The sequence below is a fragment of the Hordeum vulgare genome, chromosome 6H, assembly GCF_904849725.1.
Source record: "Hordeum vulgare subsp. vulgare chromosome 6H, MorexV3_pseudomolecules_assembly, whole genome shotgun sequence".
Classification (NCBI taxonomy): Eukaryota; Viridiplantae; Streptophyta; class Magnoliopsida; order Poales; family Poaceae; genus Hordeum; species Hordeum vulgare.
Window position 1 is genome coordinate 41,133,799 of NC_058523.1, and position 14,126 is coordinate 41,147,924.

General features: G+C 46.9%; 2 protein-coding genes across 3 annotated transcripts; one reads left to right on the forward strand and one right to left on the reverse strand.

Annotated features, from left to right (window-relative positions):
- The first annotated feature begins 3,257 nt into the window (after positions 1 to 3,257).
- LOC123401285 (phosphatidylinositol/phosphatidylcholine transfer protein SFH6-like) lies at positions 3,258 to 8,786 on the forward strand. Its single transcript, XM_045095058.1, has 15 exons — positions 3,258 to 3,509; positions 3,644 to 3,730; positions 4,935 to 5,250; positions 5,367 to 5,466; positions 5,549 to 5,815; positions 5,894 to 5,971; positions 6,077 to 6,178; positions 6,258 to 6,307; positions 6,403 to 6,502; positions 6,618 to 6,716; positions 6,799 to 6,915; positions 7,354 to 7,480; positions 7,570 to 7,970; positions 8,409 to 8,483; positions 8,574 to 8,786. Exons 2-15 carry the CDS (start codon positions 3,697 to 3,699, stop codon positions 8,604 to 8,606), a joined length of 1,899 nt encoding a protein of 632 aa, XP_044950993.1. The 5' UTR covers positions 3,258 to 3,509; positions 3,644 to 3,696; the 3' UTR covers positions 8,607 to 8,786.
- On the reverse strand, positions 8,635 to 13,171 carry LOC123401286 (phosphatidylinositol/phosphatidylcholine transfer protein SFH12-like). 2 transcript variants are annotated; one of them, XM_045095059.1, is made up of 12 exons: positions 12,525 to 13,171; positions 12,164 to 12,430; positions 11,905 to 11,982; positions 11,414 to 11,515; positions 11,253 to 11,302; positions 11,001 to 11,097; positions 10,740 to 10,841; positions 10,538 to 10,645; positions 10,265 to 10,391; positions 9,722 to 10,137; positions 9,566 to 9,640; positions 8,635 to 9,482 (listed from the first exon to the last, which is right to left on the reverse strand). In XM_045095059.1, exons 1-12 carry the CDS (start codon positions 12,930 to 12,932, stop codon positions 9,462 to 9,464), a joined length of 1,851 nt encoding a protein of 616 aa, XP_044950994.1. In that variant the 5' UTR covers positions 12,933 to 13,171; the 3' UTR covers positions 8,635 to 9,461. The 2 variants fall into 2 exon arrangements, with proteins under 2 accessions (XP_044950994.1, XP_044950995.1); XM_045095060.1 differs by having other exon boundaries at positions 8,635 to 9,479; positions 12,525 to 12,850.
- Positions 13,172 to 14,126: the final 955 nt, after the last annotated feature.

A 14,126-nucleotide genomic window follows, 5' to 3' on the forward strand; every position in this document is an offset into this window, starting at 1 on the left:
GGTTATTGATCGCCAAGCTTTGCAAAATCTTCATCAAGTAGAGTATATACCTTAATAGAGATCGTATTGCATGATCCCCTCGATAAACACATGGAAGCACCTTTTTGAGGGGTACTCGGGCGTGACGGCGAGAAACAGGTTATTTACACATTTGTCGTGGATGGAAAACGTTTTATACGTGCAAAGTTGCCCGAAATAACGGAAGGGAATAAGTTGATATTGCGAATTGCACTTTCTGGTTGCTATTCCTAAACTAGAATGCTACAGCTATTGCACAGTAGGCCACGAAATAGGGGAGAAGAATATTGTGGTACATCAGAACATTCTTTCTAGTGACCATGCTTCTAAGTTGGACCATAGTGGCATTGACGCGTTCGTAAATCCCTTGTGAGAAATAACAGTGTTTAGCCTCTCAAATTTGTAGCATCAACATGTAAACCAATGGCATTACTTGATGTCCACATCAAACACTATCCATTATCAGGATCGATATATAAATCTATCAAATTTGTAAAAAAAGAGAAACCTATAGGATCTTCGCAAAAATCCTTATAAGCACATTATTTCCAGGGAGAGGACAACACGCCCATCGTCCTTTTGACACCACGCCTTCTCGGAGAACAAACTGCCCGCCCCGTTACTTTGTTTTGATCAAATTCGAGTTGCTTACCTCATGTGCAACATGGTTTTCTGACTTTATTTTTTCAAGTACCCCATAATACATCAATACGTGGCATACATACGACTATACGTTGACTACGTCATTTTCAAGGAGCACGAGTGACACGAAATTAACTTCAAAGCCAAAGTTGCAATACTAAATACTACTGTAGTTGTATAGTACATACATGAATACCATTGACTATGTCTGACTCCATGTATAGAACCATAGATTGACTTTTGAAGGAGCATGATCGACTCCAGATCTATTTGAAGTCAAAACTGGGAAGCCGAATAATAGTACTACTACTACTTGTATAAATGAACACACACATGACATTGACCCTGTCCGCCATTGTACGAGGACTACCTCCGTCCTGATTACCAGTCTCCTTGTATTTTAGGTCATATTGTGATCTTGATTTTAACTAATATTCTATCTATTTATATTTTTATAATGTAATGCGTTCTCATTTTTTGAAATTTAATTTTGATTATAAGTTTAATCAACGTGAGATGATGTGGTGAGAGCAAAAATTATATCATTAAAAATTTCTTTCGAATACGAATTCAATGACATAATTTTTTCTCCCGTCGTAGTTACCCACATTGTTTAAATTTATGATCAAACTTAAATTTTGAAAAGCACGGACACACTACATTAGACTGGCCTTAGGGGTGCCATCTTAGTCAGTATCATGCACTTGAAAGTAGCAAACACGCTCATGTGGTAGGGAATTACAGAAAAGAGAGACGTTTAGAATAACATAAGTAGATATCATATCATGTTAAATGCTATGATACTTTGTGTCATGTATTACAATAAAAATCATATATGATACTCCTTTCGTAAAGAAATATAAGAGTGCTTAGAGCATCTAGAGTCAGAGGTTGCAAATATGACCCCTCAAATGCCCAAGTACACGTCCGCGGGGATCGGGCATGCCTCAAATAAACACAACATCATTTGGACATCTCATACTAAATTCTCTAATCTATACAAAAACATGCAAACGGAAAACACACGTACTAAGTAGAAACCTAACTATTACTCCTCGTCAGAAAATTTTGATGATGTCCGTGCCCTCCGACGGATATATGAGCGGCAGTTGCAACGTTCCCTCCGACGCCTCCAGCTGCTCCGCTCCGACCTCCTCTGCCCCTATCTTCGCGTCGAGCTCGTCGAAGAGCACATTGTCCTCCGCGTGCCTCTGCCGGATGAGCTGCCGGTTGGCCGACACCTCGGCCACACCCTGGATGGACTCCATGATAGCTTGCTGCTCCGCCATTTCCTAGGCTTGGGCGACTGCGAACTCCGCATTCGCCTCCGCCAAGTTGAAGCCCGGAGCAGGTTGGTCCGCCTCATCCTCCTCCGCATCGGGCACCACCATTGGCTTCGACAGCTCCTCCTTCGGATGTTCCTCTTCCTCATTTAGCTTCGACGAGTCTGGAGGCAGACCCGCAGCGATGCGGAAAAAGCCCCTAGCCCGGATCTCCGCCTCTATCTGCATAGGACGCTTCGGCATGAACATCGCATAGGTGGCGATCCTACGGTGGACCATATCAATGCCGGAGAGCATGAGAGAGGAGGCGGACGGGCTTGGATGACGACGAAGAGAGGAAGGAGGTGGATATGCTAGGGCTGGGGGGCAACGACCCGAATTAAATAGCCGAATTTGGCCTCGGGCGGCAAGCCGGATCGACGCCACGCGGTGTTCACACCGTGACGACGATCGATTCGTCAGTCGAGTTTTCGACGAGTCCTCCTTGGGCCCCACCGTTAGGCCGACGTGGCGGGCGTGTCCGGACGCTTCATATCCCCCCCATATTTGGGCGGGATATGGGAGTATCGATCAGTCCAGACGTTTAAGTCTTGTTTGAGACGTCCGACTGGGTCAAATTTTTTTATGACCTGTCAGTGACCGGACGACCCTACTCGAGCACTTGAGACGGGTATCAGGGGTCCGGCTGTACATGCTCCTAGATCACTATTTTAATGATCTATACGCTTTTGTACTTCTTTACGAAGGGAGTACTATTCTATCATACTCCCTCCGTTTCTAAATATAAGTCTTTTAAGTGATTTCACTAATGGTCTAGATACGGAGCAAAATGATTGAATCTATACTCTAAAGTATGTCTATATACATCCGTATGTAGTCCACTAGTGAAATCTCTACAAAGACTTATATTTAGAAACGGAGGGGGTACTATGCAATATAAATGTAGTATCATATAAATATACTTTACATTATGAGTAGCCATACAGAATGGAGGGACTAAACTACAAGATAAAAAAATAATACCCCTGAAAAATATATTCAAGTAGAAATATATAACAACAATACAAGTTTTTTTATATGCATTAAACATTTCAATAGTTAAACATGTGTTGAACTTTAAACCAAAAATACGCAGTGGACTGATAAATCCGGGCGAAGGTCGTACTCTCGCCGCCCCGCCGCCGGAGCCGCGCAACAGAGAAAAGATCAGCCGCGCCGCCGCGATTCCCCCAAAGCCGAGGGGCGTAAGCGCGAAACAGGCCCGGAAACGGCAGAGATAAAGGAAAAAAAAGTAGCCACCGAATTCCTGGAGGAGGAATCGGCGAGGACACTTCCCCCACCCAACGCCTTTCTCCCTCTCCACCATCCTCGTCTCTTTCCTCTCCTCTCCATTCCCCTGCTACCTTTACCACCACCACTCCCCACCCACTCCCCACCCGCCCCCTCCCCGCAGCCTCGCCACTCCCCAGGAAGGAAAAAAAAATCCCTCGGATTCCCGCCTCGGACCACGCGGCCCCTCCCCGATCGCCGGCGAGCTCCCCCGACCCCCCCGCCGACGGTTCCCAGGTGAGGCGGCGTGGCCCCGACGCGAGATCCCCCGCCGGAAACGAGATGAGGGGATCCGGCTCGGCCCGCCCCCCCGCGGCGTACGGGCGGTTGTTTCGCTAGGGTTTCTGACTGGAATGCGGTTTCCGTTTCAGGGCTCGGAGGCTTGGCGCCCGGAGGAGGAGGAGGAGGAGAGGATCCGGCGCCCATGTCGGGCCATCTCGATCGCCTCGTGCGCCCAGGTGAGCCCGGCCCCCGATCGACCCCCCCGTCCTGCCTCTCCCCGCCCTTGCTCCTCGATCTCTCGCGGCTCCGGTTGGGTTGCCGCCCGCAATGGGTTGCCTCGCCGTGCCCGCGACGCCACCATGATCCGTGGTGCTTCCTTGGAAGATTGAACTACCCGCGCGGCCTAGGCGGCCGCCGGTTCACTGGGTTCTGACTTAGAATACTTTTTTTTCCTCGCCGCCGTCTCGTATTTGGAGCCGTATGTACGCGCCCGGTCGTAGGATCAGTTTGGCGGCTGCGAGGCCGTGACCCGTTCAACACCTCGTTTGATTTGGCCTCATCGCATGTGCTGCTGCCTGCTGCGGTCATCGGTTGGCTGGACGCGTGCGTACTTCCCTATGCCAGGAACAGCTCGGTTAGGTTGGATTTTTCTGGGCGCTATAAACTTCTCACCGCATCCCTTTGTGATTTTTCGAATGGAGGCAAGCAGTTTGGTAGGTTAGAAGGGATGCGATCCTTTTGCTATGTGGAGAAGGTTTCTGGGCGATTTCCGCATGGGGTGGTGGTGCCTTGGACCTGTCACCTAATTCGTGACTAATAATCTGGCAGACAAGAACACCAGAAATTTTAATGCAAAAAGCACATGCCAATGCAGTTTGGTAGTATCAACTGGTGGAGGACCGGACTTCGACCTCTGTAATCAAGAGCACATGTATGTATCCTGCGGGGTTGGACCTTTTCGCTAATCATCGTCTCAAAATATCACACCATCAAGTTATGAAGGGAGATGGCTCTAATGATTCCGTCCATTTGATGCTATCATCCTTGTTTCTGAAACTTGGGAAGAAGTTGAACCTCTGGTGTTTATGCTAATTGTAGCTGTAATCATCTGGCCATGTAACGTTATAAACGTTGAATTATCTTGTTGGAACCTTAGCTTGTAAGCTGGATACATTGTTCAGAACAACGATACTCCCAAAGCTTATGTTGTTCAAAATTTGTCATGACATTCACTTTTGTTGTTTAATAATCCTAATGCTTATGGCGGGCTTAGAACCTTTGATAAACCCAATGTCACACACTTACGCTCATAAGTATGACAAGTATAATTTGATGTGGCTATTTTCTGCCAAGCACTCATTGTTGTATCGAAGTAAATTAGTGCTGCAATTTGAAGAACTTGGCATGACCGGTGGCTTATTTACCTTTTTGATGTCTCAGTCTCAGGTTTTGAAGGTTGTTCCAGTCACCACGATGAGAGGAGATCATATGAGAGGAGATCAGATTTTGAAATCTCCGAAGATGAAAAGAAGACAAGAATGGGCTCTTTGAAGAAGAAAGCTATAGATGCATCGAGTAAGCTTAGGCATTCCTTAAAGAAGAAGAACAGGAGGAAGAGTGGCAGCCGGGTTCTCTCTGTGTCTATTGAAGATGTGCGCGATCTTGGGGAACTGGAAGAAGTAGAAGCATTTAGACAGGCGCTAATTTTGGATGAGTTGTTGCCTACAAGGCATGATGACTATCATATGCTGCTGAGGTATAATCCTGTTAATTATGATGCCCCTGTTACATGAGCTTGGCATGTTTCTTCTTTGTTTGCTATAATATCTCATGCTGGAGTCTATAAGCTAACAAAAAATGTTTTGTGTTTAGATTCTTAAAGGCAAGGAAATTTGACATTGAGAAAGCAAAGCAAATGTGGACTGACATGCTTCAATGGAGGAAGGAATATGGTACTGATACAATTGTTGAGGTCAGCCAGCTGAAATTAAAGTTGTAATACAGTTTTGATTTGTGTGGCAATAATTAACAGCTGGAGCCACATTTCTCTGTAGGATTTTGATTATACTGAGCTGGACACTGTTCTGGAATACTATCCTCATGGTTATCATGGCGTTGACAAAGAGGGGAGACCTGTTTATATCGAAAGGCTTGGAAAGGTTGACCCTAACAAGCTTATGAATGTAACAACTATGGACAGATATGTAAGGTACCATGTGAAGGAATTCGAGAGGAGCTTCTTGATCAAATTTCCAGCATGCTCTCTTGCGGCTAAAAGACACATCAATTCGAGCACAACTATTCTGGATGTTCAGGGTGTGGTATGTTTCCAAAGACTCGGTCCATTTCCTTACAAGCCTAGTAACTAGCTAGTTCTGACTCGGTTCCTGCTTTTGCAGGGTTTGAAAAATTTCAGCAAAACTGCACGTGAATTAATTATGCGACTGCAGAAAGTTGACAACGATAACTACCCTGAGGTCTGGATTTCCACCCTACTCTCGTGATAAGCATGGTTCAGCATTCACATATTCTATTGTAATTTAGTCAGTTAAATATCCACCATCTTCTGTTCTATGTTCCAGACTTTACACCAAATGTTTATAGTCAATGCTGGCCCTGGCTTTCGGATGCTATGGAGCACTGTGAAATCTTTCCTCGACCCAAAAACCACTTCCAAGATACATGTAAGCATTTGCACGGACCACACTCTGCTTTTTTATGCTAAATTCACTTCATTTACCAGGTATTATTGTGTTTTGTCAGGTACTTGGGAACAAGTGTCAGAGTAAACTGCTTGAAATAATTGATGCTAGGTAAGTGGCGTTCAGTGTACTGCTCTGGTAATACTTTGACTTGTTTTAATGAATACTCTTTCTAATTATTATTTTCATTTGTGATAATTGATCAGTGAATTGCCAGAATTTCTTGGTGGCAATTGTACCTGTCCCGAATATGGAGGGTGCCTCAAAGCTGAAAAGGGCCCATGGAAGGACGCGAACATACTGAAGGTATGGCTATGGGGTTCCTCGTGATCATGTATCTATTACTAGTCACTTTCCTTTATTATCTCCCCTTTTCTTTATTATCTCCCCTTTTAATGTGCTCATTATACGCTGGTACCAGAAAGTCCTTAATGGTGAGGCCCAGTGTGCTCGGCAGATTGTAACTGTTTCCAATGGGATGGAAACTATTATTTCTTATGCCAAGTCTAAGCACCAAACGGTATGTCTCACAACCAATTTGTATCGTTCTATGCTTGAGTGATCTATGCAGGAATATAATTTGTTTTAACATGGAATGCCAGGTACGTGGAAGTGATACATCAACTGCGGAGTCTGGATCTGAAGCTGAAGATGTAACTTCCCCCAAGGCTCTAAGAAGTTACATCTCCCATCCTAAGTTGACCCCAGTTCGTGAAGAGGTCAGTAGTTTAGATTACATTGCACTAAGATGCAGTTACTTATGAACAAAGAACCAGCCAATTGGTCCGTCACCCAAATAGAATTGTCAATCAGCCTGCTCATCAGGGTAGCTGAACTGAAATTTGATGGCACTACTGTGCTCCAAACCACTAGTATGCGGAGGTTGATCTTAACTATTTGTACAATGACTACATCTCATAGCATACAAAACAATTGGAACTGCCTTTCTCCATCAAACAACCTCCTAGGTAGAGAAAAATTGTAGGTTCTAAACAACTAAACCAATCACTACTCACTTTGTTGCTATCCTAATTTCCTGGCTAGCTGTTTTAAATTTCCACATGTTAAAAAAGAATTTACAAACCCCTTTTCTTTGTTTCTCTGTTACTCACGGGGATTGTGCTACACTGGTTTGAGCTTGCCTTTTCGCCTTTCAGGTCAAGATGATCAGGGCCACTAGCTTTTCTACCCGCATGCCTGAATATGATATTCCTGTTGTTGACAAAGCAGTGGATGCAACATGGAAGAGAGAACTGCCCCGGAAGGCACCCTTCCCGTCCAAAGGTATGTTCTTGTCAGTTCAATTGCAGGATCTGAAAGATGCCTTCTGTTACTGCCAAAACCTGATATTTGCTGCTATTTCTTGAATGTAGACTCTTCTTCTTTGGCTGCCACCACAAAGGCACCCAACAGGTCGCTGGATCAGGTTATTCCAGCTCTGATGGCTTTTGTGATTGCTATTGTAACGCTGCTCCGGTCAGTTAAAGATGTTGCCACAAAGAGATTGCCACATAAAAATGAGTCAGATGAACAAAGTTCTTCAATATATCAAGACTGCATTCCCAAGGAGGAGTTCCGCCCCCCGTCGCCAGGTCCTGGGTTTGCTGAATCTGACCTGTTTTCGTTAGTCTTGCAAAGGCTGGCAGAGCTTGAAGCCAAGGTTCACGCGCTTGAAGAAAAACCTTCCGAAATGCCTTGCGAGAAAGAAGAGTTGCTTAATGCTGCTGTCCGCCGTGTGGATGCACTGGAAGCCGAGCTCATTGTAACAAAGAAGGTAATTCCATGGCTTGCTGCTCACAGTTTCATTAGGATGAAAAAGCCACAACTTCACTCCAGAAATTTATGCACATTTTGTTAGTTCAGTTAGGCCTCGTTTGGTTAAGGGGGATTGGGGAGGTTTTGAGAGGAAAATCCCCGGGGGGCCCAGAAACCCCACAGATCCTCGGGCGTCCATTTGGTAGGAGGGGTTTGCTTAGCCCAATCCCCTCCGTTCCCCTTCAATCCCTTCCTATCCATGTGTTTTAAAACACTCCTCGGGGGACTAGTGGAAGCAAAACCCCGGGGATTTGAGAGGATTGGGTGGAACAAAGGGATTCACCCAATCCCCTGAAATCCCTCCCTCTCAAAACCTCCCCAATCCCCCTTAACCAAACGAGGCCTTAAGGAGTTCACAGGCCAGTCACTTACCCTGCGCATTTTTGACTTCACCCAGGCTCTGCACGAGGCTCTTATCAGGCAAGAGGAACTGCTTGCTTACGTTGACAGGAAGACAATTGCCAAGGCCCAGGTTTGTAACGCATGACGCAATCCGTGTTGTCACTGCTTTTTTCATCTCTTGATCTGCTTCTCATGTGCAATGTCAACCTTCCTGTTGCAGAAAAAGAAGAAGAAGCCAATGTCTTGTTACTAGGACAAGGAGAGAGACCCCCTTGGTTCAGTTTTCCTTTTTCTGAGATGCCGGAGATGGCGTTTGAGATGATGTAAACGGTTGGTTGATCCGTTCGTTTTCCTGACAAATGTGAAAAAGACAGACATGGGTTTGTAAATGGACAGAAAATCCTGACATAAATAAATGTGTTTTTGGGCCGAATTATACCCGTTTCAGCCGGTCTTGTCTTATAAATACAGAACTGCAGGCACAATGCCGTTGCTAACCTGTCTTGGTTCTGCAATTTGTTTAATCCACTTATTGGTTACATACACGCTTTCACCATCACAAGCCTGACAATACGCAGGACTAGGCTTGATGAACTATTTGTAGTTTCATAGGATGCAAAGTTTTCTTAACACAGAGTACATACGCAATGCAGACTTGAACATGGTGGATTTGTTTCACCAAAAGAATTCTTGTAGCTATGGCATCACCAATTTTGTGTCCCCACGTTTCAGTTACATAGCATTCTCCAGAAGGGCAAAACTGAGCAGAGTCTTTATAAAGACAAAGGCCTTACAATTCTTCTAAACACACAGGAAATATGTTTCGACAAGACGCGATCGGCATAGCTAGGCCCTGCCTGCTTGGAGTGCTGCGACTAATTTCACATGAAACAGTTCGATCTCTGCTCCCAAGATAAACAAAGATAAACAAAATACAAAATCTTGTAGCCTAATGTGGTACTACAATTCAACCTCGGCATTCCAGATTGTATGTATGTTTGTATGTAATGTATCCTTTTTGGTGCATTTTTCTCACTTTCTCTTTCTTGCCTTGCTCCCTTCCTTGCTCCTGCAGTCGCCTGGCCGTCGTTCATCGGCGATCCTTTCTTTACCAACGGAATGGGTTCTGCTGTTGGAGACAAAACTTTAATGAAATCAGCTTATAAGACGAGTGCTATGATAGGCTCGAGCGAACGAGAATGTTGGCCTTACCATCCCCTTCTTTTTCTTCTTCTTCTCGATGTAGGCCAGCACCTCCTCTTGCTGCCCTTTCGACGTCTCCAGAAGCTGCAGTATACATGGATCCACCATTAATCTAGCCAAGACCGTACAAGACTGCTTGTCTGCATCATGTCATGTGGCGCTCACCTTCTTGGTGGCCTCGAGCTCGGCCTCGAGGGTGTCGAGCCGGGTGGCGGCGGCGGCGAGCTGCTCCGCCTTGTCGGCGGGCATCTCGGGTGGCCGCGACCCGAGGGCGGCCATCTTCTCCTCCAGCTCGCCCACCCGCTTCGCCAGCGCCTCGTACTGCGCCGTCGACACCCCGGCCACCACGACCGGGCCACCGCCGCCCCCTCCCTGCCCCTGGGCCTGCAGGAGCTTGCGGTTCTTGGCCATGGCCTCCATGGTGGCGATGCCCATGGCCGCGTCCATGGCGCGCTTCGGCGCGATCTTGCCCACCCGGAACATGGCCACCACCCCCATCACGAACGCCATGAACCCCGTCACCACCTGCCGGTCCCCCGCGTCGCCGTGCTTGTACGCGTCCGGCAGCGACGCGTACATATCTGCCACCATAGCAAACACATTTCCACTCTTCACTCAGAACCACACACAAACCACCTTCGTTCTCTCTCTCTCTCTGTTTTTTCATGGAGTGTTTGTTTGGTTGAAGGGTGCAAAGGTGGAGCTGACCTCTCGCGAGCGCGAGCTTCTCCGCGCTCATCTCGCCGTTCCAGTTGAACTCCATGCCCTTGTCCACCATGGGGAAGAGATCGTCGTAGGGCGCGGAGCTCCCCCCTTGTCCATCCAAAGGCGCAGCCTGCCAATCGTGTGCCAGAGATGCAACAGAATCAGCCTAAACACAAGTCAAGTTAGTACCACTATGGAAAGCATAGTAGTGTGTGCCTTGCTACTGTAGCAAATCCGACAAATGCTAGGTGTGTTAAACATGACATATTTCTTCACCTTCGTCTCTTCATTCGCCACCTCATGGAGGGGAGACATCTGCGGCGGGTGTTCGATCTTGTCGCGCACCACCTTGGGAGAGTCGGCGGCGCGCATCGACTCTTGCTTCTACAAAGGCAATGTTCGTCAGGGACGCGAATGATATGTCGGGAAGAAGGCCATGTAAAACCTGCAAATATAAGTAAGAAAAGCTCGTAGCAACCTTTGTAGCCGGTGCGGCCTCGTCCTCGGTGACAATCTTCTCCTCGGCACTGGCAGGGTCTGAGCTGTTCAATCCGCATCTCCCCAAGCCACATTGCACCATCTGAGGAATCAAACCACAAAATGTTCATGGTACCTGTCCTCAGGAGTGGGTTCGGCTGTAGTGGCATTACTACTATTTTCACTGGCAAGTGCGCGCTAGCAGAATATACATCCCCGCGCGTCATGTATGAACTCTGGTTGTTGAAAAATAACAGTTAACCTTTATGATTTCAGGGTCCTTCCACGGTCCTTTGTCGGAGCGCATGCAACCTCCGCCTTCGCATACACAAGTGCCCCCGAGGAACTCGGGCAATTCACTGTCGAACCCCGCAGAACAAGAACAAAAAAAGTGAGTTCAACTTCAGGATGCTGCTGATACTAGTACAAAGCAATCTCATTTTGAAATGTCAATGCTGCTAAGTTGCAAGATCCTTTCAGAATTGCAAAAACAAGGGGAACTTCTCGGACAAACCTGGGATCAATGACTTCCAGCAACTTGCTCTGGTACTTGTTGCCGAGAACCTAAACCCCGAGGCATGAACCGTAAAAGAAAGGGATTATAACTCTTGATCAAGTTTATAAATTAGCCGATGACTGACAAAGGACGATAACAATTGAAAAGAGATGGGTTACATGGATCTTGGCTGTGGTCTTGGGGTCAAGGAAGGACTTGACAGTGTTCCACAGGAGCCTGAATCCCTGACCGGCGTTGATGATGAACATCCGGCACAGGGTCTGCATCGTCAGTTAAAATCATCAGCCAAGCATTTTTTCCATGAAGTGATATTTGGCAAACATGTTATCAACAAATTTTGTTGCCGGCACTCCTTGCCTAGAGAAAAATTTCCGTCCAGTACTTCTAGTTGACAACATTGTTACTATAATCTTACGGGAGCGCAAATCTGTTAAAAAATAATATATAGGTCCAACCAAATTGCAGACATATTCAAAATAGTAGATCATAAAAGTGGTTAATGCACCATATTAATTCTCAGGTTAACATGGAATTGCTTGTGCCGGTTAGCAGGTCGCATTAATATTTGCAAAACTTTCTCAAAGAGAAGCACCGAAGCATGAGCCGTCGATGGAACACTGTCACTGCACATATCATATATATGATGTACCTCAGGGAAGTTATCCCCATCAATCTTCTGGAGCTGGCCGATGAGATCCCTCGCAGCCTTGTTGAAGTTCTTGTACCCCTGAGAGATGGCAGCAAACAATGTTGCATTAACTTTTTTTCTTCCTAGACATATGGAAGAGTAAAGAAATGTTGCTGCTCCATGAGTGGATCTATCTACGAAAGTACTGAAGAAAGAAACTAGCCCCTAGGCATGGATCAATCTTGGATAATGATGGATGGATGATGAGCAGTTAAATTACCACGCCGGAGACGTCGAGGATGGTGGTGCTCTGGTCGACGTGGCGCTTGGCGGAGATGGAGCATGCCGGGAACTTGAGGGCGAAGGCCCTCTCGAACTCCCTCACGTGGTACCTGACGTAGCGGTCCATGCTGGTGACCTGCAGCAGCTTGGTGGTGTCGATGGCGCCCAGCTTCTCGATGTAGATCGGCCGTCCGTCCTTGTCCACGCCGTGGTGCCCCTGCGGGTAGTGCTCCAGCACCTGCTCCACCTCCTCGAAAATGAAATCCTGCATCATCAAACAGCTGCATCCGTTAAATTTTCCCTAGAAGAATGGCGGACAATGTGTTTTGAACTTTTGATCGGAGTGCGTGCGCGCGTACGTCCATGATGGTGTCGGTGCCGAACTCCTTGCGCCACTGGAGCATGTCGGACCACATCTGCTTGCTCTTGTCGATCTCGAACTTGCGGGCCTTGAGGAAGCGGAGCATCATGTGGTAGTCGTCGTGGCGCGCCGGGAGGAGCTCCTCCAGGACCAGCGTCTGCCGGAACGCGTCCACGGACGCCGCCTCCTTGGCGTCGCGCACGTCCTCGATGGCCACCGACATCACCTTGCTGCTGCGCTGCCGCCCCGACCGCCGGCTCAGGGAGTTGCGGAGCATCTTGGAGGAGGCGCTCATGGCGCGGTGCCGGAGCGACGCCGACGACGCCATGCTGGGCGCCCGCGAGGTCGGGGTCGACGCGGCGCCATCCGCCGCCGCGGCGGTGGCGCTGCCGGGCGTCGCGGACATGGGACGGCGGGGGCGTCGGTCGTCGTCGCCTTATTTCGTGGGTCGATCGATCGCCGGCTAAGCTAGCTAGCGGGGACGGCGGCCGGCCGGGCGAGCGCCGCTGCACCACCACCTGAACGATCAACCACCGCCGGCCATTAAATTTCCTGGACCGATGGAGGGGAGATAACAAGAACCGATTCAGACGGATCGACGGGTGAATTACCTAGGTACGTACCAGCAGGGAGACGGCCTGCCTTGGGGGGAGGGTGGAATGGAGAGGAGAAGAAGAAGGGTGGGGCTGGGGAATGACGAATGCTAGGTAGAGTTAGTTGGTGCATGCATGGCCCCGGCCGGCCCGCCATGGGCGTACGTCTCCTCCCCCACGAGGCTCTCCCGCTATTTCAGGCACCATGGTAGCTGCACCGCTCCTAACTTTAACTTGGAGCATGTCTGTTTTGATAACTGGTTCATCTAGCTAGCTAGGTCAAATTATAACGTCACTAATTACAAAAATATGCAAGCAATGCGAAATAGGCTGCATAATAAACTTTTATACCATAGATTCATTATGAAATGAATTTCCATATTTTTCTTGTTTAATATCGTGATGTCGATACTTTTTGATTTGAACTTGGTCAAACCTAAAGAAATTTGACTTTTCAAAAAAATAATAACACTTGTATTTTGAAACTGATGAAATATTTAGTTTGACGTATTACGGAGATGATGGACACTTTTATTTATAATGTGGTGATTTGATGTGCCTTTCGTTGTGTGGTTATGTATCATCCACTAATTAAAATATATCTATTTGGTGAAATTTCCGCGTGCGATGGATGCATGTATTATATTGGTGCTACAATATCACATGGTGCCTTATTTTTTCTAAATGATGGAAGGGTACGTGAGATTGATATAATTTTGTAGGCCAGTTGCTGCTCATTGATTTAAAAAATTGTTGATCGAGTCAAAATCGTACACTAAATTTAACATTGAATACCTCAAATGACTAGAAGAGCTTCAAAATTAAGAAACATAGGAAATTAAAAAGAATTGAATGGTAGTGCTGCTTGAGATTTTTTTGACCCGGTCAAAATCGGATGACTCAATTCTAAATTGAAGACCTCAATTAATTGTGAGGCCTTGAAAATTATAAAGCATAGTATGTAGTACACAATATTTAAACGAGAGGGCATTGAGAAATTGTTGAAC